The 24,437-nt window shown below is 44.0% G+C and overlaps 1 protein-coding gene across 4 annotated transcripts in view; it reads right to left on the bottom strand.

Annotated features, from left to right (window-relative positions):
* The window catches only part of fbxl2 (F-box and leucine-rich repeat protein 2), a 355,919-nt gene that overhangs the window by 223,985 nt on the left and 107,497 nt on the right, over positions 1 to 24,437 (bottom strand). For all 4 annotated transcript variants that reach the window (XM_072467255.1, XM_072467254.1, XM_072467253.1 and 1 more), the window contains one exon: positions 15,778 to 15,832. In XM_072467255.1, coding sequence (XP_072323356.1) covers positions 15,778 to 15,832 — 55 coding nt within the window. The remainder of the gene's footprint in view (positions 1 to 15,777; positions 15,833 to 24,437) is intronic.

Below are 24,437 nucleotides of genomic sequence, written 5' to 3'. Positions count from 1 at the left end.
ACAAAGTCTTTTTTCAAAAGGATTGAGAAGAGTATCATGAGTTTTGTGTGGGCCGGGAAGACCCCGAGAGTGAGGAAGTGATTTTTGCAGCGTAGCAGGGATTGGGGGGAGGCTGGCGCTACCGAGCCTGAGTGAGTACTACTGGGCCGCCAACATCTCAATGGTGAGTAAGTGGATGGGAGAAGAGGAGGGAGCGGCGTGGAAGAGATTAGAGAAGGCGTCCTGTAGGGGGACTTGCCTACAAGCCATGGTGACGGCGCCGTTGCCGTTCTCACCGAAGAAATACACCACAAGCCCGGTGGTGGTGGCTACTCTGAAAATTTGGGGGCAATGGAGACGGCATAGGGGAAAGACGGGAGCCTCGATGTGGTCCCCGATAATAAATAATCATAGGTTTGCTCCGGGGAGAATGGATGGGGGATTTGGAACATGGCAAAGAGCAGGAGTAACACAATTGAGAGATCTGTTTGTAGATGGGACTGGGAGCGCTGACCGAAAAATATGGGTTGCCCCAAGGGAATGCATTCCGGTATATGCAACTGAGGGCTTTTGCGAGGCAACAGGTGAGGGAATTCCCGCAGCTCCCGACGCAGGAGGTGCAGGACAGAGTGATCTCAAAGACATGGGTGGGGGACGGTAAGGTATCAGACATATATAGGGAAATGAGGGACGAGGGGGAGCTTATGGTAGATGGGCTGAAAGGGAAATGGGAAGAAGAGCTGGGGGAGGAGATAGAGGAGGGGCTGTGGGCTGATGCCCTAAGTAGGGCAAACTCATCGTTCTCGTGTGCCAGGCTAAGCCTGATACAATTTAAGGTGTTACACAGGGCGCATATGACTGGAACACAGCTTAGCAAATTTTTTTGGAGTAGAGGATAGGTGTGTGAGATGCTCGAAAAGCCCAGCAAATCACACCCACATGTTCTGGTCATGTCCGGCACTACAGGGGTTTTGGGTGGGGGTGACAAAGGTGCTTTCGAAGGTAGTGGGGGTCCAGGTCGAACCAAGCTGGGAGTTGGCTATATTTGGGGTTGCAGAAGAGCCGGGAGTGCAGGAGGCGAGAGAGGCTGATGTTTTGGCCTTTGCGTCCCTAGTAGCCCGGCGCAGGATACTGTTGATGTGGAAGGAAGCCAAGCCCCCGGGTGTGGAGACCTGGATAAATGACATGGCAGGGTTTATAAAGCTGGAACGGATTAAGTTCGTCCTAAGGGGATCGGCTCAAGGATTCACCAGGCGGTGGCAACCGTTCGTTGAACACCTCACGGGAATGGAAAAGAAGAAGACAGCAGCAGCAGAACATATTTTTGGAGAATATTTATCTGGGACAAGGCAGTTGCCTTTTAGTTTTGTTTTTGTTTTTGTTTATATATTATTTATTTCTTGTTTATAAAACTGGCCATTGTTATTTATATTGTTATATTACTGTGTAAAGGATACACAATGTACTGTGATGGTTGGCCAAAAGTTTTCAATAAAATATATTTTTTTAAAAAGACGCTAAAAGATTTGTTTCTTAGGGGTTGGTTTGCAGGATTGAAGGAGCTGGAAGCGAAGTATGGGCTGGAGCAGGGAGAAATGTTTAGATACATGCAGGTTTGAGATTTTGCCAGAAAGGAGATACAGAGCTTCCCGGAGGAACCGGCCTCCACATTGCTGGAGGAGGTGCTGACGACAAGGGGACTGGAGAAGGGGGTAGTGTCAGCGGTGTACGGAGCTATTTTGGAAGAGGATAAGGCACCACTGGAAGGGATCAAAACAAAGTGGGAGGAAGAGTTGGGAGAGGTCATAGAGGAGGGGGTCTGGTGCTCCGGACAGTGAATGCCTCCACCTCGTGCGTGAGGTTGGGGCTGATACAGCTGAAGGTGGTATACAGAGCACACCTCACGAGGGCGAGGATGAGCCGACTCTTTGAAGGAGTAGAAGATGTGTGTGAACGTTGCGGGGGAGGCCCCCGCTAACCACGGTCATATGTTTTGATCCTGTCCAAAGCTAGAGGATTACTGGAAGGAGGTTTTTCGGGTAATTTCCAAGGTGGTGCATGTGAAACTGGACCCGGGTCCCCGGGAGGCCATATTCGGGGTGTCGGGCCAGCCAGGGTTGGAAACGGGTGCGGAGGCAGATATCGTAGTCTTCGCCTCGTTGATCGCCCGGAGGCGGATTCTGTTGGGATGGAGAGCAGCCTCTCCAGCCTGTGCCCTGGCGTGGCGGGGGGACCTGTTGGAATTCTTGACTCTTGAGAAGGTTAAGTTTGAACTGAGGGGTAGGACGGAGGGGCAAGTCATGGGCATTATTCATTATGCACTTTCAAGAACTGGATAACATCGAACATTAGTTGGGGGGGTACGGGTGGTAGGGTTGGGGGGCAGTGTGCATTAAGGGTGACTATGGGTAATGCCTGATTCCTTTTTGTCATTTGTTTATGTAAACATGCGGGCCAATGTTTGTGGGTTGGTGGGAGAATGGGATCATTGTTATTGTTATGGGGATTGACATATTTGTTGCTGATTATTGTTTATTCTTGGTGGGTGTAAATTTGGGAGGAAATGTGAAAAAGGAGAATAAAAATACTTTAGAAAAAATAATAGGGATTAAGAAATGCGAGAGATTTCAGGATCTTCACTGCTGGAGTTGCGCACTCTGTAGGCGGCAGTCTTCTCAGAATGCCACCCTCTTAGGAATTGATTTACACAGGCGATTCAGGTTGCTGCAATTCTATCCTTCGACCACCAAATGGAGCCTCCGTCTCCCTGCAAAATTACTTGAGCTTTATACCCGAGAAATTACAGCAGACCCCATATCCAGACAGCCCTTCTCTGTTTGCCTCAATGCAGATATTCTGCCTCTTTCATGAAGAGAGATCTCAGGCTGGGTTTTCCCCAGGCATTCAGACAAAGGATCAAACTGTTTCAGACCTGATCGGTGAGTATACTTGCAACTTTTCACTCCAGTAGTTCCCTTCACAGGTCTGACTGCAGTCTTCTAAATAGGAGTGCCTTCATGGGTCTGGCTATGAGCCCCTTAAATCACCTGGCAGAGAGAGAGCACGCCTTCCAGCTGCTTCCTGCCTGAATCCAATTAACTCAGGTCAAAATGGATCTCTTCACATGACCTGCCTTTCTTCCAGAATGTTCTAAATGATTCCACCAATCACTAGCGAGAACAGGTGATGTCTCAGAATTCCAGACTCACCGATTAGCTGCTTGCCAAGTCTATCAAACGGACATCATGGGCTCTGCCACAGAACATAAAAGGCAAGTCCGAAGCTAGTTAATTACACCAGGGATGTTTTAGTTTACCTAAAGCCTGTAGCTCAAGCAAAAATCTCAATGTTGCAGCAGCTAGCAAGAAAACTGTAGTTTAAAGGCAATCAGCAGGACAGGAATGAAAAAGAAACACAGAATGGACAAAGATTTTTGGCAGGATCCTTACACACACTTCTTATGGAGACATTCTATATATTAGAGAGTTGAATGCTTCATAAGAGTTGGAACTCTCCAGTTATTATTCACTCAGTTGAGATTATGTAGGCTAGGTTATAGTGGTACCCAACAAAAGCATACCTTTCTTACTCAAGCGTACAAAATTCAAAACAGCTCAAGTGAAATTTTCAACTGAAGTCCCAAGCACCAGAAGGTAACTTATGCAACAGAAGCTCCCTGCTAGCACTTCTAATATCATCCTACATTAGTTTTTCTGATATCTTTAGACGCTGCTTACGCAATGTATGTTTGTAATGTTATTTCCAGCTATGAAGAAGCAATACAGAAGTTTTAAGAAATTGAGAATATGATTGACTTTGTGGCACGTGTTTCATGCTGATTTTTTTCAAATTAAACAATAAAAAATAGTTTAAAAGAATCCAAGACTTTGGTCAAGTAAAGCCAAACTCTCAAAGAATATAGAGGCTTCTTTTGACCCTAGAAGCCTGTTAATCACTTCACTTATCCTATTTGATGCATAACAAATTTAACTATATTTTATTGTGAAACGACAATAATTGGTCAGAAATTTGTGTCATCTTATTCAATAGATAGTATAGGAGGGAAAAGACAGATGAAGTTCAGGCAAGAAGTTCCTTCATTACTCAACATGCTGGGTAGTAATGGATTTAATCAGTAGCGGTACTCCTGAGATGATAGCAGATTTCCATGTGGGAACCGTAGAATTTCACAGCACTGCTGAAAGCTATTTGGCCCACCAAGGTCTGCATAGCTCAAAGAACTATTCACATTGTCCTATTTCCCATAATTCACTTTTTAAAAAATAATTCAGGTATAGAGCATCTGATGGAGTCTATTCTTGCCATTGTGGGAACATTATGTCCAACAACCCTTCAATTCATATCAATAGTCATTGTATCATATTTTATTTGACTGAGAAAATTATTACTGCAGACAACCTGGTACCTGCTGTAAGAATGGGTTAAATCATCAAGTAGAAATTAAGTTAAGATTTCAAGATTGGAGAGTGCTAGTTGATGGAAATAAGTTATAGAGGAGAAAAATAAAAAGTAGCCTTAAAACTAAATATTTCACCTGCAACATTGGCAAGATTGCGATAATAGGTATCAGATACAGCTGAAGTTAACTAAAGCCACAACTGAATGCCAAGAATGCATTGGGAAGGAAAAGGTGGCATTCCCATGGTGAAGCTTTATAAATTGTGTTAGTAGCCAGTAAAGCCACATAGGTCCTTTGAAAGATTTAGCGCGGAGGTTAGGGTTGAAGAGTACGATATGCCTAAAATGTAAATATATATGTTCTATATTCATTTTTACTATTGAAGATGATACAGGTAAAGATAAAGCCACCGTAGTCCCAGATGACCATAGGCTGTTTTTCTCTTTGAGGGGGAGAACTGACTGGTGATGATTTAACGTGAGGATCACCACACCTCAGGCATGGAGCAACGTTGAGAAGGCAGGCTTAATGAATAACCTGAAGATAATACAGTGGTAGGTATATATACTTTGGATATTGACGTCTTGAATGTAAATGCACAAATGGCCATTTCTTGTACTGAAGATTGATCAGGCTGCTAGACCTGATAACATCGAACCTCGAATGATCGGGTTGCTGGACCTGATAACATCTAACCGTGAATGATCTGGTTGCAGGATCTGATAACATCAAACCTCAAATGATCAGGTTGCTGGACCTGATAACATCTAACCTCGAATCATCGGGTTGCTGGACCTGATAACATCTAACCTCAAATGATCAGGTTGCTGGACCTGATAACATCTAACCTCGAATGATTGGGTTGCTAGGCCTGATAACATCTAACCTCGAATGATTAGGTTGCTGGACCTGATAACATCTAACCTTGACTGATCGGGTTGCTGGACCTGATAACATCTAACCTTGAATGCAGGAAAATAATCAGAGAGATACTATGCGAGCCATTAATGTAGCTAACTAATAGTTCTTTGAGATCTGGACTAGTTTGAATTGACGGAAGAAAGAGTTATTCATTAATATTAACATAGGAACACAGGAACAAGATTAGGCCATTCAGCCTCTTGAGCTTGCTCTGCCACTGTGGTTGATCTGTATCGTAACTCTATTTACTCAGTTTTGCTTCATATTTTGTTGATAAACCTCCATAATTCATGTTTTTAATAGGCTTGAATTAGGCAATTAAACTGTTGCATAATGAATTTCTAGCTAAGCTAAAGGACTAATAATTCCATGATTTATGATTTGAAATAAAAAGCTAACCGGCACTAATATTTTCATTGTTTTACTGACTTTTGGAGACTCAAATGATTAATACATAGGAAAACAATGTAATTAAATATTGATAAATTATATGGCCAACACATTTTCTCAGAGCTCCAGTACCTCAAAATTTCCCACTGCACTGGGTGCAGGTGGTGGTGCTGGATACAGGGGGGGGTTGGCGAAGAGAGCATGTGTGAGGGGTGGGGAAATAGAGTGTGTACGGGGGTGGAGAGGAAGTACAAGCAAATCGCAGTTTCACTTGGAAGTATATTCTGAGGCCTGATAATAAAAGAGGTGGTAAAAGGGCAGGTGTTGCATCTCCTGCACTTTCATGGAAAGTGCCCTAGGATAGGGGGGGGTGTTTGTGGATGATTGAGTAATGGACCAGAATCTCAGAATGCTTAAATGAAAGAGAAGGGAGAGATAGATGTATTCGGTGGCGGCATCACGCTGGAGTTGGCAGAAATGACGGAGGAAGATACATTGAATACAGAATCTAGTAGGATGGAAGAGGAAGATGAAGGGAGCTCCATTGTAGTTCCTGAAGGGAGGAGAGAAGTGTGCAAAATAGATCAAACATCTTCCAGGGGCCCGTCAATTACATTTTGGGGGAAGGGATGGAGGGGAATCTTTTTATTATTTTTTCATGGAATCTGAGCATCGCTTGCTGGGCCAGCATTTGTTGCCCATCCCTAATTGTCCCCCGAGAAGGTGGTGGTGAGCTACCTTTTTGAGCCACTGCAGCCCGTGTGGTGTAGGTACACCCATGGTACTTTTAAGAAGGGAGTTCCAGGATTTTGACCCAGCAACAATGTAGTTCCAAGTGAGGATATTGTGTGGTTTGAAGGGGAACTTGCAGGTGGTGGTGTTGCCATACATTTTCTGCCCATGTAGCTGGAGGCGTCACCGTTTAGAAGGTGTTGTCAAAGGAGCCTTGGTGAGTTGCGACAGTGCAATATTTATGTCAATGTTTTTCAAACTTTTTTTCCCAGGACCAACCTTTATCAACCGGTCAAACCTCGCGACGCACTCTGGCTGACATTCATGACACATGCCATGTTTTCTTATCTTTAATGCGAAAGGGGAGCCTGCTTGGTCCAGACTCAAAGGAGGAGAGGGCAATATGAATATCAGGTGCAGACTTCACCTTTATAAAAACTGAAAATTCAACCTCGCACATGCAGGTCGCCGTGAAGGGCAATAGCAACAAAAAGCTGGTTTTACTCAGCACTGGATACTCCTGGGAGATGATATTCCAGAATGCTGACAACCTCATGGGCTTTTAGCGTGTTTTCAATGTTGCATCACAGGTCAGCTACATCAACGTAGTATCTTAATTTGGAGTCAGCTGTAAGCTAATAACGGAGTCTGGGGTCTTAACCTCAAATTCACCTGCCACTTCTCTTCCAAAATCTGAAACTTCCTCTCTCATTCACCAGCACTTCCCTGCTCTCTGCTGCTGCTTCTGGCCAGAAGATTCCACACAGCCTCATGCCTTTTCATTTAAAAGGCGGCAGCAGCTACCATTATCAATTTAAAAGCCAGTAGCAACCGTTGGGTGTTTCTCCAGCGATTGGGACCACCGTGGGAATGGCGCAACCCTCCAGTCACCCACCTGCGACTCACACGTAAGTAGCAACCCGCACTTTGAAAAACACTGATTTAAGTGTCTCGTGCTCATCTATCAATGCGAAGGTTGTTAATTGCAGCTTCTGTTGAAAATTTCAGACTCTTGGTTTTGACCATATTTGGCTCAAATACACCAGTTTGCTTGTTATCCCTTGGTTTTCCATTTATTAAATCAAGACCAATCCATTTGAGATTTTTGTGGCAGTAATGAAGAGAGTGAATGCTTACAGTGGTGGATGTGGTGCCAATCTAACAGGCCTGCTTTGTCTTGGATGGTGTCGAGCATCGAGAGAGTGTTAATGGAGCTGCACTTATCCAGGCAAGTCATACTCCTGATGTGTCCCTTGTGATGGTGGACAGGCAAGAGAGTTGCTGCAGAATTCCCAGTCTCTGACCTACTCATGTGGCACCAGTTTTGACATGACTGGCCCAGTTCAGTTTCTGGTTGATGATAAATTCCAGGATGTGAAAGTGAGGGATTCAGCAATGGTAATGCCATTGTCAAGGCAATATGGTTAGTTTCTCTTTTAGACCAGAAGCAAAAGGAGCAGAATTAGGTCATTCAACCCATCAAGTCTGCTCCACCATTCGATCATGGCGGATATGTTTTCATCCCCAGTCTCCTGCCTTCTCCCTGTAAGCCTGCTCCCCATATTAATCTAGAACCTATATATCTCTGTCTTAAAGACACTCAGTGACGTAGCCTCCACAGCACCTACGGCAATGAGTTCCACAGATTCACCACCCTCTGGCTGAGGAAATTCCTCCTCATCACAGTTTTAAAGGATCGTCCCTTCAGTCTGAGGCTATGCCCTTGTGTTCTAGTCTCTCCAACTAGTGGAAACGTCTTCTCCACGTCCACTCCATCTAGGCCTCTCAGTATTCTGTAAGTTTCTTTGAGATCTCCCCTCATCCTTCTGAACTCCTTCGAGTACAGACCCAGAGACCTCAGCCGCTCCTCATATGACAAGCCCTTCATTCTCGGGATCATTCTTGCGAACCTCCTCTGGACTCCCTCCAAGGCCAGCACATCCAACCTTAGATACAAGGCGCAAAACTGCTCAAAATATTCCAAATATCTGACCAGAGCTTTTGACCAGACCTGCTCTTGTATTCTAGCCCTCTCAAAATGAATGCTAACATCGCATTTGTCTTCCTAAATGGCAACTAAACCTGCATGTTAATCTTAAAAGAATCCTGAACTCTCTGACTCCTAAATCCCTTTGCTTTAGATTTCCAACGCCTTTTCCTATTTAGAAAATAGTCTATGGCTCTATTTTTCCTACTGAACTGCATAACCTCACACCTTTCCACATTGTATTTCATCTGCCACTTCTTTGGCCACTCTCCTAATCTGTCCAAGTCCTTCTGCAGGCTCCCCTCTTCCTTAATACTACCTGTCCTTCTACATATCTTTGTATCATCTGAAAATTTAGCAACAATGCCTCAGTTTCTTCTTCCAGATCGTTAATATATATATTGTGAATTGTTGTGGTCCCAACACTGACCCCGGTGGAAGACCACTAGTCACCAGCTGCCATCCTGGAAAAGACCCCGTTATCTCCATTCTGTGTCTTCTACCAGCCAATCCTCGATCCATGATAGTTTTATTGGAAATGGTCATTGCCGGTCACTTGTGTGGCATAAATGTTACTTACCACTTATCAGCCCAAGCCTGAATATTGCCCAGGTCTTGCTGCATATGGACACGGGCTGCTTCAGTATCTGTGGAGCGCAAATGGTGTAGATCAATCATCTCCACTTCTGACCTTATGATGGAAGGAAGGTTGTTGATGAAACAGCTGAAGATGTTTGGACCAAGGACACCACCCTAAGGAGCTCATGCAGAAATGCCCTGGGACATTGATTTCCGCCTTCCCATCCCTCCCACCACCCCCAACCCGATTCCCATTGGCTCCAGTTTTGCTAGAGTTTCTTGATGCAACACTCAATCAAATGCTGCCTTGATAGCAAGGCAGTCACTCTCATCTTACCTCTAGAGTTCAGCTCTTTTGTCCATGTTTGGGTCAAGGCTGTAATGAGGTTAGCAGCTGAATGGTCCTACATCCACACTGAAAGTCAGTAAGCAGATCACGCCTGTTTAAGTGCCACCATCAACCACACATTCGTTCACTTTGCTGATGATCAAGAGTTCACTAATGGGCGGTAGTTGACTCGTTGGATTTGTCCTACTTTGTGTGGACAGGACGCATCCAGGCAATTTTCCACATTGTCACAAGCTGTACTGGAACAGCTTGACTAGGTCTGTGACTGGTTCTGGAGCACAAGTTTCATGACCACTGCAAGCATGTTGTCAGGGATCTTAGTCTTTGAAGTATTGAGGGCCTTCAGCCGTTTCTTGATAGCACATGGAAATAATAGTTCAGCTGAAGACTGATATCTGCAATGCTGGGGACCGGAGGAAGATGGATCAGCCACTCTGCACTTCTGCTTGATCTTTTGCACTGATGTGCTGGACTCTCCCAACACTGAGGATGAGGATATTTGTGGAGCCTCTTTCTTTGTTTGGTTGTTTAATTGTCCACAATCATACCTGAATGGATGTGCCAGGACTAGCGAGCTTTGATCTGAACTGTTGGTTGTGGGATCAACCACAGCGTCCACTGTCTGACAAGAAAGCAGTCCAGTACTCTAGTTTCACCAGGTTGACATATTATTTTTAGGTATGCCTGGTGCTTCCACTGGCATGCTCTCCTGCATTCTTCATTGAATCAGGGTTGTTCATTGTGTAAACTAGATTTACGGGGTGATAACAGAAATGAGAGGTTATGCCATCTGGAAGAGATGAACTGACTGGATTTCTTGATCTTGAAAAGGGAAGGTAGAGGTCTAATAACGATCTCTAAAAATAGAAGTTTTGATAGAAAAGATAGAGAGAGGAAATGTTTGCACTTGTCGGAAAGAGCAAAATTCAAGGTCATCAATATATGATGGTCACCCAAAAAAAGGAAATTAAGAAATTTCTTCACCAGAGATCGGTGAGAATCCTAGAAAGTTTAGAGAATCAGACATTTACAGGAAGGAAGGAGATCATTCACCCCATTGTGTCCACACCAGTTGACAAGTAGCCATCTAGCATAATCCCATTTTACAGCACTTGGCCTTGTAGGTTATGGCACTACAAGTGCATATCCAAATACTTTTTAAATATTGATGATTTCTGCCTCTCCCATCCTTTTCAGACAGTGAGCTACAGATCCTACCACCCTCCTGGTGAAAAGACCGAATCCCTCTAAATCTCCTGATTCTTAAACTAAATCTGTGCTCCTTGGTTATAGACCCATCAAGAAAAGGGGATAGGGCCTTTCCATTCACTATCTAGACCCCTCAATTTTACACACTTCAATTTGGTCTCCCCTCAGCCTTCTCAGTTTAAAAAAAATCCTTGCCTATCAAACCTTCCTTCCTAGCTAAATTCCTCCAGTCCAGAGGGATAAACGACATAGGGTCAGATGATGTGGAGTCTGTGTGGGTAGGGTTGAGGAACCACAAAGGCAAAAAAAACCATAATGGGAGTTATGTACAGGCTTCCTAACAGTGGTCAGGACCAGGGGCACAAAATGCACTACGAAATAGAAAGTGCATGTCAGAAAGGCAAGGTCACAGTGATCATGGGGGACTTCAATATGCAGGTGGACTGGGTAAATAATGCTGCCAGTGGACCCAAGGAAAGGGAATTCATTGAATGTTTACAGGAGGGCTTTTTGGAACAGCTTGTGATCGAGCCCACGAGGGAACAGGCCATTCTGGACTTAGTGTTATGTAATGAGCCAGACTTGATTAAAGATATTAAAGTAAGGGAGCACTTAGGAGGCAGTGATCATAATATGGTAGAATTCAATCTCCAATTTGAAAGAAAGAAGGTAGAATCAGATGTAAAGGTGTTACAGTTAAATAAAGGTAACTACAGGGGCATGAGGGAGGAACTGACGAAAATCGACTGGGAGCAGAGCCTAGTGGGAAAGACAGTAGAACAGCAATGGCAGGAGTTTCTGGGCGTAATTGAGGACACAGTACAGAGGTTCATCCCAAAGAAAAGAAAGGTTATCAGAGGGGGGATTAGGCAACCATGGCTGACAAAGGAAGTTAGGGAATGCATCAAAGCAAAAGAGAAAGCCTATAATGTGGCAAAGAGTAGTGGGAAGTCAGAAGATTGGGAAGGCTACAAAAACAAACAGAGGATAACAAAGAGAGAAAGAAAGAAAGAGAGGATCAATTATGAAGGTAGGCTAGCCAGTAACATTAGGAATGATAGTAAAAGTTTCTTTAAATACATTAAAAACAAACAGGAGGCAAAAGTAGACATTGGGCCGCTCCAAAATGACGCTGGTAATCTAGTGATGGGAGACAAGGAAATAGCTGAGGAACTAAATAAGTACTTTGCGTCAGTCTTCACAGTAGATGATATGAGTAATATCCCAACAATTCAGGATAGTCAGGGGGCAGAGTTGAATATGGTAGCCATCACAAAGGAGAAAGTGCTAGAGAAACTAAGAGGTCTAAAAATTGATAAATTTCCAGGCCCAGATGGGCTACATCCTAGAGTTCTAAAGGAGATAGCTGAAGAAATAGTGGAGGCGTCAGTTATGATCTTTCAAAAGTCACTGGAGTTAGGGAAAGTCCCAGAGGGCTGGCAAATCGCTGTTGTAACCTCCCTGTTCAAGAAGGGAATAAGGAAAAATATGGAAAATTATAGGCCAATTAGCCTAACCTCGGTTGTTGGCAAGATTCTAGAATCCATTGTTAAGGATGAGATTTCTAAATTCTTGGAAGTGCAGGTTTGGATTAGGACAAGTCAGCATGGATTTAGTAAGGGGAGGTCGTGCCTGACAAACCTGTTAAGAGTTCTTTGAAGAGATAACAAATAGGTTAGACCAAGGAGAGCCAATGGATGTTATCTATCTTGACTTCCAAAAGGCCTTTGATAAGGTGCCTCACGGGAGACTGCTGAGTAAAATAAGGGCCCATGGTATTCGAGGCAAGGTACTAACATGGATTGACGATTGGCTGTCAGGCAGAAGGCAGAGAGTTGGGATAAAAGGTTCTTTTTCGTAATGGCAACCGGTGACGAATGGTGACCCGCAGGGTTCAGTGTTGGGGCCACAGCTGTTCTCTTTATATATTAACGATCTAGATGATGGGACTGGGGGCATTCTGGCTAAGTTTGCCGATGATACAAAGATAGGTGGAGGGGCAGGTAGTATGGAGGAGGTGGGGAGGCTGCAGAAAGATTTAGACAGTTTAGGAGAGTGGTCCAAGAAATGGCTGATGAAATTCAACGTGGGCAAGTGCGAGGTCTTGCCTTTGGAAAAAAGAATAGAGGCATGGACTATTTTCTAAACAATGACAAAATTCATAATGCTGAAGTGCAAAGGGACTTGGGAGTCCTCGTCCAGGATTCTCTAAAGGTAAACTTGCAGGTTGAGTCCATAATTAAGAAAGCAAATGCAATGTTGTCATTTATCTCAAAAGGCTTGGAATATAAAAGCAGGGATGTACTTCTGAAGCTTTATAAAGCATTAGTTAGGCCCCATTTAGAATACTGTGAGCAATTTTGGGCCCCACACCTCAGGAAGGACATACTGGCACTGGAACGGGTCCAGCGGAGATTCACACGGATGATCCCAGGAACGGTAGGCCTATCATACGATGAACGTCTGAGGATCCTGGGATTATATTCATTGGAGTTTAGGAGGTTGAGGGGAGATCTCATAGAAACTTACAAGATAATGAATGGCTTAGATAGGGTGGACGTAGGGAAGTTGTTTCCATTAGCAGGGGAGACTAGGACCCAGGGGCACAGCCTTAGAATAAAAGGGAGTCACTTTAGAACATAGTTGAGGAGAAATTTCTTCAGCCAGAGAGTGGTGGGTCTGTGGAATTCATTGCCACAGAGGGCGGTGGAGGCCGGGACATTGAGTGTCTTGAAGACAGAAGTTGATAAAATTCTTGATTTCTCGAGGAATCAAGGGCTATGGAGAGAGAGCGGGTAAATGGAGTTGAAATCAGCCATGATTGAATGGTGGAGTGGACTCGATGGGCCGAATGGCCTTACCTCCACTCCTATGTCTTATGGTCTAACATCAGAAATCTCTGTTCCCTCTCTACAGAGTGCGGTGACCAGAACTGCACACAGTACTCCAGCTGTGGCCTAATTAGCGTTTTCTACAGTTTCAGCATAATCTCCCTACTTCTAATATTTTATGCCTTGGTTAATAAAAGCAAATGTCCCGTATGCCTTCTTCACCACTTTATCTATCTGTCCAGCCACCTTCCAATGTGTGAACATGCACTGCAAGGTCGCTCTGTTTTTCTATACCGCTCTGCATACTATCTATTTTGTATTTCCTTGCCTTGTTAGCCTTCCCCAAATGCATTACCTCACACTTCTCTGGATCGAACTCCATTTGTCACTGTCCCACTCACCTGACTTGTACATTGATACCTTTCTGTAGTCTACAACTTCCATCTTCCTCGTCCGCCACGCAGATAATTTTGTATAATCTGCAAACGCCTTAATCATAACTCCAAAATTCAAGTGCAAATCATTGACATATACCCCAAAAATCAGTATTGAAGCCTTCAAAACGCCTCCTGAAAAGAGCCTTCCAGGCACTTCCTGTCTCTGAACCAATTTGGATCCAACTTGCAACTCTGCTTTGGATCCCATGGAATTTTTCTTTCATGACCAGTTTGCCAGATGGATCTTATCAAAAGCTTTGCACAAATCCCTATGGACTACCCTCATTGATCCTGCTTGTTGCCTCCTCAGAAAATGTATCACGTTAGTCACATCTGGTTATGCAGAAAGTGGCTGAAGCGAATTGTATAAATGCTTTTAAGGGCGGTAGATAACCATGAGAAGAGAATAGAAGGTTCAGCTGTAATAGTTAGATAAGGAAGGATGGAAGAAGGTTTGAGTAGAGCATAAATGCCAGTAAGGACTTGTAGGACCAAATGGCCTATTCGGAGTTGCATATTCTATTTAAAATTCATATATTCTGTACCAAACATTTATTTTGCATAGGTTTACATTTGGAGCCTCACAATCTTTTGACTTACATGGAAAATCTTATGTTCCTTATCTTATGTTCCTTATCAAAGAAGGGTAATCCAGAGGCAGGCAGACTGGGTTAACCCACATTTCCATTGGTGTACAATACAAAAGAACCATTGTAACTTCATTTTTTAATTGGTTTGCAGTGGAATGTGAATGTTATAAAGGCAATTTAAAGTTCCTCTTGACATACTCAAAATCATATAAATAATCCATTGGCACAGAAAATCAAAGTATTCCCTTCAATAAAACTCATAATCGCTTGTAAGCAAAATATTAAGACACAAATTGTTCAACTACTTTATTTTAATTACAGCCCCCAGTTTCATAGGTAATTTGGACATTCGGAATTCTCCCTCCCGTGTACCCGAACAGGCGCCTGAATGTGGTGACTAGGGGTTTTCACAATAACTTCATTGTAGTGTTTAAATAAGTCTCCTTGTGACAACAAAGATTATTATTATTATAACATTTGCACAGGAGAAGAACTTTTCAAGTCTAATGATCAGTCAGAAGATATCAAAAATAGATCTGGAACATAGAGAGCATTCAGTTATATTTTATCTTATTGAAAAGTCTTCAAGTAATCCATCGTATTTTTATTAAAAAGACTCTTAATAAAACTTAATACGTAATTATTGAACAAGTAACTTCAAATTATTAGGAAACAGTTTTGTTTTTTTAATCCTGCAAGCAGCAGTGTGTTATAAATTAAATACAAAGCAACTGCGCTGGAAACAACCGTAATATTTTAACTGATAAGTACCTTCCAAAATTAGTTTAAAAATTCACACCCAAAAAATTCAACATGCTAAGAATTAGCTGCTGGAAAACACACTGTTAGGTCACCAAAGGTCTTAAATAATAATAAACAGGTCAGTATTTGTGCTAAGCTATACCAGAAGACCACCTGACAATGGTTATACCCAGTGTTAATCTAATGTTTCTCGTCGTAGATACTGACAGCCTGCTGTCTATTTCCAAGATGATGTTTTTCTGCCAAAAGCATTGTTAAACAAAACAGGAAAAACACCTTTAAAATTAAGAATGCTTCATTGGGATTATACACACTGCTTGTGCGTGGCTTCCCCTTGAAGCAACAGAAATATCATATAAACTGCTCAACTGTTCTCACCCTTTCAGCTCCATCATGTTAAAAAAATTATGGAAATCAAATTAATTAACAAACAGTGCCGCCATGAAGTAACTGTTTTAATTACTTCAACTGCAAAAAATTACTACAAACAATAGTGCATGGCATTGAAATGGCAAAAATCACCCAACTATTTGTTAATATATATTTTGCTCAGATGATTAATAAAAAGCAATTGAAAGTATAACACTGTACCTTGGATACCTGAGCACATCGACACAGAGTGACAACATCCAAGAAGGAAAATATTCTACAAAAACAATAAAAACACAAAGTATTAAGTTACAGCTGACAGTCAGACCTGAATAAGGAATAGTAGAACAATGAAACAATAGGAATAGAACAGTGATCTCACTAGAGATCTTATTAAAAAGACTGCTAAATTAAAATAACTATTAAAGTTTCCAACAAGCTCCAAGAAGTTTTTGCACTTCTAGCACATAAAGCAGACCTTTATAAATTAATATCAACTTGGTTTCTCGAATTCTGAACTGGTTTTCACAAAGGCATAACTTTCAACAAAGTAATTAACAAAATTCTGTCCCTAAACTTTTCTGGTGACTGAAACTGGAGCAAGAGCCAAAAGAATTTGAATGACAACTATAGAACTAATAGTGTAAAACCCTGCTCTGGTACAGGAGAAAACTGGAATACACCTAGTATTTGGACTGGAAACGAGAATTAAAGCTCCTCTCAGATTGAAACTACTGTAGCAGGATGGCAGAAGATTTTCCAAAACCATGAGATGAAAGCAATTTCTCTATATATGTGGAGAGCTCATGAAGAAAACCTACAACATCCTTGGATTATTTGTATTTGCTCATGGGACATGCTGGTAAAGCCAAAATTTATTAACCACCCCTAACTGCCCTCAAAGATGGTGAGTCAGTTTAAAATTCTAAAGTCCTTATGGTGCGGACATACCCACACTGCTGTTAGGAAAAAGTAGCCATATGCTTTTGTCCGTGTATGTGCTGTTTTCTCTCCTCCCCATCAAGGTTTTTGGAAGGTAACTTGCCCAGTACAGAAGAACAAGATTTGTGGCAACAGGAGTATTTAAATTCTTATCCACCCATTTGCCATTTTGCACACCAGCAATACAATCTTATTCCACATACATATGGAGGTAAGAGTGGAAGTTGCTATGGACTGATAAATAAAATTGTGCACAATTTGCTATAACTTAACTGTTTAAAACGTTAGAGTCAGGAAGCACAAATTACCTTCCTTCATTTGCACCATTTTGTGACTAGAGAAGTAATGGATTAAAAGGTACAGTGCTCATCATTTAAATATACCACTCTCTCTAAAAATAGAACATGCCACTACTTGCACAAAGAGATGTCTGTTAAAAGTTCTGTTCCTTTAAAATCTTTATGCATATTTTGCTTTCCTCCTTTCAACTTGCATCAGGTTTCAAACTGGAGCATTTGTTCAATTTTCTCTAGCCGCACACAACAACAATCATTCAAGCATAGGTATTTCTCTTTCCTGCCTGCTGGTGTGAGTGGAAGATTCAAACTGCCCCTTTTGCTGTTGTATTATTACTCATTTTGCTTGACCTGCTTCATGCCAAGATGCAAATCACATTTTGTCTAAAAAAGCGAGCTTAATGGCTCTTCTGATGGAGTTTCAAAATCACATCAAGAATTGAACATTGCTGCTCATCAAGAAAGGTGAAATTCATTTTCTCCATATACAACTCCATTTCAACTTGCATACTTGCAAAGAGGATATCATAACCGTAACATGAGCCCAAACCTTGATATTCGCAATCAAGTGAAGATAAACAATATAACGTCTCAGAAAGTGTTCTATGAACAATCCACAGCACCCATAGATGATTTTAGTCTTGTTGGTAGTGCAATTCTGCCTAGCCTAATTTGGGCTGCAATCCTGTCAGGTACAATGGGCTGGATTCTCCGCACCCCGACACCGAAATCGCAGGGCGGAGAATCCATGAAATCGGGACCGGCGTCAGTCCCCGATTCTCCAGGCCCCGAAAAGCCAAGTACGCCGCCTCACAAAGCACCTACCTGCGACCATTGCTGGAGGCCCACCCCGCCATTCTCCGCCCCCGACCAGCCGAGGTCCTGATGGCATTGATTTAATATGGCCCTGCCGTCGGGATACTAGCGTGGTGGCTGTGGACTTCGTCCGCAGCCACCCTGGTCGGGGGCGGGCCGATCGGAGGGCTGGGGGGGGTCTTATACGTGGCTGGGCAATGTTTGGGCTGGCGGTCAGGGTTGGGCATGCGGCCCATTAGGGGGTCTATTTTTAATGTCCAGCTCCGCGGTCTGAGTCCGCCGTGTGCATGCGTGGCCTCTGACCTGGAAGTGCGGGGGCCCGTGTCTGCAGCAAAAGCTGCTAGATTTACGCCGGGTCCCTGCTAACCCCCTGCAGGGCTAGGAATATGTGGCCCTTTCACGCCGGTTTTTCTGGTGTGAAAGTCCACAGTTTTGACGATGGCGTGGGAACATTGTCCTAAAAACAGAGAATCCAGCCCAATATCTATAAAGGCATCTAATGGTATGGCTAAACGCGAATTAGTTTCATTCAATGCTCAAACCTTCCCCTTCCAACCTCTTGACAAAACTGCTGAGGGTAAGGTCAGAAGATTGGACTACCCTTGGCCAGAGACCAGGAAAGGGGGGTGCAGATGGTGCCAGACACTGGGGCACTGGGGTATTTTGGAAGGAGTGGGAATGAGAGAGAGGCCTAGGCTCGGTGTAGTAACCCCATGCAGACTGAGGAACCAGAACCTAAAGACCTTTTTAAAAACTAAATTTGAACCATCAGCATGAGAGTTCCATTTGACAAGTGTTCTTGATTGGAGATTTGTTTGACAGCGGATTCAGTCCCTTAAGCATTTTAGAACGAATTAGATGCTGGGGTGTTGACTGGCGCGGGGGGGGGGGAAGAGAGTGGTGGTGGAAGGTGAGGAGGTAGGGGTGTGAGCCGATTGGGATGGGGATCCAGGGATAGGGCGGGTTTGTGGAGTGTAGGGGTGTGACTTTAAGGTTTAGTGCCACAAAACTAAATACTATACAGGTACCACAACAATATGTTAATGAGAGCTGAGACAGTCGCCAAAGTCAGTGTTCTAAATAACCAATGGGATATTTTCCTGTCAAATTAATAATATTGCATGCTGCTAAAGTAAAATGTATACTCCGATTTGTTTAATAGTCACATTGGGATCATCTATAGGGTTCCCACAAACTAACACTGCACTATATCTCTTACTATTATTTTTTTCTTTATTCTTTCATGGAATGTGGGTGCCACTGGCAAGGCCAGTCTGTTGCCCAACTCTAATTTTAATAATAATCTTTATTATCGTCACAAGTAGGCTTACATAACACTGCAATGAAGTTACTGTGAAAATCCCCTAGTCACCACATTCCGGCACCTGTTCGGGTACCCTGAGGGAGAATTCAGAGTGTCCAATTCACCTAACAGCACGTCTTTCGGGACTTGTGGGAGGAAACGCACGCAAACACGGGGAGAACGTGCAGACTCCTCATAGACAGTGGCCCAAGCCGGGAATCGAACTTGGGTCCCTGGAGCTGTGAAGCAACCGTGCTAACTACTGTGCTACGATGTCGCCCATTGCCATTTAACTGAAGAGGGCATTTAAGAGTCAACCACATTGCTGTGGTTTGGAGTCTCATGTAAGCCAGACTGGGCAAGGATAGCAGATCTCCTTTCCTAAGGGGCATTAGTGAACCAGATTTGCTTTTATAACAAATCGACAGTTTCATGGTTCCCATCACTGAGACAAACTTTATTTCCAGATTTATTACTTTAATTTAAATACCACCACTTGCCGGAAGGGATTTGAACCAGTGGACCCACAGCATTAATAATAAAAGACAAAAATGCTGTACAAACTCAGCAAGTCTGGCAGTATCTGTGGAGAGAGAAACAGAGTTAACATCTCCCATGATATGGACTCAAAACGTTAACTCAGTTTCTCTCTCCACAGATGCTGCCGACCTGCTGAGTTTGTCCACATTTTCTGTTTTTATTTCAGATTTCTAGCACACGCAGTATTTTGTATTTATTAGCCTGGGCCTCTGGATTTCTATAGCCCACTGACATTATCACTATGCCATCATCTCCCACAGAATGATCCATGTTGCATGTATATAGGACAGTATTTGTAACCAGATGCGAACAATGGGTGCTATCATTTTACTCGTAACATTCTATGATTTTTTTGGTGAATTAGTGTCACGGGAGTGTCCCTTTTAGAAAGGTTTTTGTCTTATCACATGGCTTCAGTGATGTCATTGTGTGGGTGGAGCTGGGCTGTGGCTCTGTGAGATTTTACTTTCGCTTTTGGTTTGGACTGGTTCGAACTGCACATGTTGAAAGAAGTGTCTCTCGATCTTCATTTTAAAAGCTGTTTCCAGACTGTTTGATAATCTAAAAGAAATAATTGCTTTCTGGAAGGAATTCAAACCTGCTGTTAGAAAAGGGGAACAGAGTATCAATAACACATTTTATACCAGTAAGAATGCCGTGTGCTGGGCCACACCTTTGGAAAAGGGTTTCTGGTTTTACTTGGATTTTGTTATTGAATTGGAACAGTTAAGTGGGAGTTCATTAAGGGTTATACATAGATTGCTGGAGCTGTGTGGGGTCTTTATGTTTGTAGTTGATAAAAAATTTTACTGTGTGTGTTTATACAAATGTTAACTAAGTTCTTAGAATAAAGCTTATTTTTTTGATTAAAAGTGCCTTAGAAGTCTGTTAAGACGTCCTGAAAGGCAGGCTCTTGTACTCATCCTAGCCACATTCAATAAACAGTTGTAGATCAGGTGAACGCCACAATATACTTTGGAGTTATCTAAACCCTGGCCGTAACAATTAGTAAGGAGAGGGTTAAAGGGGTGGCAGGAGGGATAGTGTATAAAAAAAGTCACAAGAAAAACAAATTTTACATTCCCAAGATCATAGATTTTATAATTTATACTAAGGGAGAAAATCCCTAGAAAATATATGTTTTTAGGAGGGGGGTTCACGTGATTTGCCATTTTCATGTAAAGGGTTCACGGGATGAAAGTACCAAAATATTCCAATGATACAAAGGAAGTCACGCAGGAAAGTAAAAGTCATAGAGGTCTATTGCACAGAAAAAGCCCTTTGGCCCATCACATCTGCTCCGGTCAAAAATAACCTCCAAACTATTCTAATCCCATTTTCCAGTTCTTGGCCCATACATAGCCTAGCATGCCATGGCATTGCAAGTGCAATCTCAGAAAAGAACAGAGTCGACTTTGAACCCTCCAATCGCCCCACCAGCCTGAGGCTTAATCGCCTTGACTTGTTCTCCAGCTCCCCCACCTTCAACCTCAGGCCATTATTGCTATCCACCACCATCAGCAACTCAGCCTCCAAAGAGGCAAGCTGATCCTGCAACAGGATCTTCTCCACACCCTTCAAAGACTCACCCTACACCTTACCCATGTTCGAGGTGTTTACCAACTGCTCCCAAATCAGGCCCAAAGCCTCAAAAATGGCCTCAAAGGATTCTTTTATCGCCTTCTCAAACTGCCGATCCATTTGTTTGCTGAATTCCTCCAGCTCCTATACCATCACTACAGCCAATGTGGAGAAAGTAATGGGCGCGGCAGCCATCTTCCCTCCTTCACCTTCCTTCGACTTGACTCTGTCAAGGAACAGTTCTCTAACCCCCCAGTGGTCATCAAAATTCCCCGAAAAGACGGGAAAAAAGGGATTAAAAAAAAAACAAATGCCCAGCCAGGAGCCACGTTTTATGTGTCTTGCTCTCATGTGACATCATCGGAAGTCCTGCAAGTGCACATCTAAATGCTTCTTAAATGTATGAGGGTCTCTGCCTCCACCACCCTTTCAGGCAGTGCGTTCCAGACTCTCACCACCCTCTCGGTTAAAAGGTTTTCGTCACATCCCCTCTAAACCTCCTGCCCCTTACCTTCAACCAATGCCCCTTGATCATTGATCCCTCCACCAAGGGGAAACATTTCTTCCTGTCTACTCGATCTATGCCCCTCATACTTTTATTCATCTCAATCATGTCCCCTCTCAGTCCCCTATGCTCCAAGGAAAACAACCCCAGTCTATCGCATCTCTCTTCCCAGCCAAAACTCTCCAGCCCAGACAATATCCTGGTAATTCTCCTCTGCACCCTTTCCAGTGCTATCATATCACTCCTACAAGGTGGATTCCAGTGATGGCGGTATTGAAGGTACTGGTGGAGTAGGCGATTGCCTTGGTGAAGGCGGCGGTGTCGAAGGCAACGGCCGAGGTGCGGGAGCAGGGTGAGAAACTGAATGGGGTGGAGGAGGCCTTGTCGCAACACAGTGATCTGCTCACCTCGATGGGTGAGGAGTTGCAGAGGGTGGTGGAGGCATAAAAAAGGTCTGAGAGTGAAGACAGAGGACCTGGAAAAAAGATCTAGGAGACAAAATCTGAGAATCGTGGGTCTGCCCGAAGGGGTGGAGGGCCCGAGGCCAACTGAGTACTTCGTAAAGATGTTGGCGCAGATGTTGGGGGAGCAGAAGGTCCCTTCTGGTACGAATAGGATCGGGCTCATCAGTCATTGAGGCCTAAACCGAAGGCAAATGAGCCACCAAGAGCAGTGATTATTTGTTTCCATTGGTACTGTGAAGGAGAAGGTCCTGAGTTGGGCGAAGCAGAAGTTGGAGGTGCAGTGGGGCAAGGGCTGGTATAGCACATACCAGGACTCAAACCGTGGAGTGGGTGAGGAGGCAGGCAGCCTTTGGTCGAGTGAAGATGGCACACAGCGGTGTGTGTTGCGGCGTAGTGTATCCAGCTAAGTTGAGCGTGACCTACAACTTCAAAGATTTATACTTCGAGACGGTGGAAGCGAGGGAGGCATTTGTGAATGCAGAAGGACTGGGGCAGAAGTGAGAAATGGGATTGAGAATTGGTCTTGGACTAAGGCTAGGGGGGAAATGGAAGATTGTATAGTTCTATTTTTTATTTCATGGTGTTATATATGTTAAATGGGGTGAAGTTGCGTATTTGGGTCCGGTAGGAGTTGTGATTTTTTGCAATGACAATTTTCTGGGGTTTGCGTGTTTGAAGAGGATTTCTTTGTTTTCCTGGGTCCAGGTATGGGGGAGGGGATTGGTGCCTGGCCAGGGGCCTCCACACTAGCAAGTTCAAGCTGGCTAGTGAGTGGGAGTGTGGTGGGGGGAGGGGCTGCAGTCATTGAAGAAGGTCGAACAGGTTTCAATGGGCCGAGTTGGTGTGAAAAATGGGGCTGGGGGAGGGGACCAATATTGGGTGAGGTGTTTGAGAGGAAGTGGATGGGGAGGATTCGATGGCAACAAGGGACGGGGTGGATCAGGCCCAGTGGGCAGGGCCCAGAGTTATGATGATGGTGGATAGGGGAGGTGGGGAGGGAGGGGGGGGTTAGGAACCCCCGCTGAGGATAGTTACATTGAACATGTGGGCCAGTGAAGGGGGGGGGGGGGCAAGGGCATTGACCGGGCTTATGAGGGAGATGGGAGGGATGGACCCATGGATGTTCTTGCACCAGAGGGAGCGGGAGTATTCATTTCTCGCCTCAGTTCTGAAGGTTTAATCGAGGTTAGACTTTTTTGTACTAGGGAAGGCATTGCTGGCGGGGATAAGGGGATCAGAGTATTCAGCAATAGCGATCTCGGATCACGTACCACATTGGGTGGACATGGTCCTAGAAAAGGAGGTAGTGCAGAGGCTGGGCGGGGGGTGAATGGATGTGGGGGTGCTGGTGGACTGAAGTTTCTGTGAGAAGATCGGGAAAGTGATTGAGGATTACGTGGGCTTTAACTGTACAGGGGAAATATCGCAAGTGGTGATATGGAAGGCCCTGAAGGCCTTCGTGAGGAAGAAGGTGATTTCATTTAAGGCCAGGGTGGATAAAGAGGAGAGGGAAGAGCATCAAAGGCTAATAGAGGAGATGTTAGAGTAGACAGGAGGTACACGGGGGATGCAGATCTAGCTCTTTTGGATAGGAGGGAGGGAGCTTGAGGCTAGCTTTGATCGGTTGGCCACAGGGAGTCAATTGAGGCGGATGAGGGGACCGATTTACAAATATGGGCAGGCCAACTTCGGAGGGAGGCGGTGGCGAGGGAAATAGTCCAGGTGCAGGATAGAACGGGGAAATTGGTGGTGGCCCCAGACCAGATTAATGAGCTGTTTGAGGAGTTCGATCAAAAATTGTATAGGTAGGATCCACAGGGGGAGCATTAGGGGATGTGGGTGTGCCTGGATGGATTGGTATATCTGAGGCTGGAGGAAGAAGATAGGGCCAGACTGGAGAGGTTGGTGGGGGAACAAGAGGTAAAGGAGGCAATTGGGAGGATGCAATCGGGGAAGGTGGGAGGGACAGATGCGCTCCCAGTGGAGTATTAGAAGAAATTTAAAGACAAATTGGCGGTGCTAATGATGGGGATGTTCGAGGAGGCGATAGGGAAGGGGTTGCTACCACAAACATTGGGGCAGGCTTCGATCTCCCTGCTGGTAAAGAAAGATAAGGACTCAAAGGAGTTTAGGTCGTGTAGGCCTGTAATCGCTACTGAAGGTACTGGCAGCTAGGTTGGAGGAGTGCCTCCCGAAGGTGATGGAGAGGACCAGATGGAGTTCGTCAAATGAAGTCAGCTTTTTTCAAATATTAGGAGGTTACTAAATGTAATCATGTCGCCTGCTGAAGGAAAAGATTTATTTAAAAAAATAATTGGAGTAAGATGTTATTCTGGTGGTGGTTGCGCTCGATATGGAAAAGGCATTTGATTCGGTAGAATGGGGCATTTGATGGCGGTTCTTGATTGGGCCAAGATTTATGGAGTGGGTATGGC

This window comes from Scyliorhinus torazame, chromosome 11, assembly GCF_047496885.1.
Source record: "Scyliorhinus torazame isolate Kashiwa2021f chromosome 11, sScyTor2.1, whole genome shotgun sequence".
NCBI classification, from domain to species: Eukaryota; Metazoa; Chordata; class Chondrichthyes; order Carcharhiniformes; family Scyliorhinidae; genus Scyliorhinus; species Scyliorhinus torazame.
The sequence above is the reverse complement of the archived record's forward strand: the minus strand, read 5'-3'. Positions and strand labels throughout refer to the sequence as shown.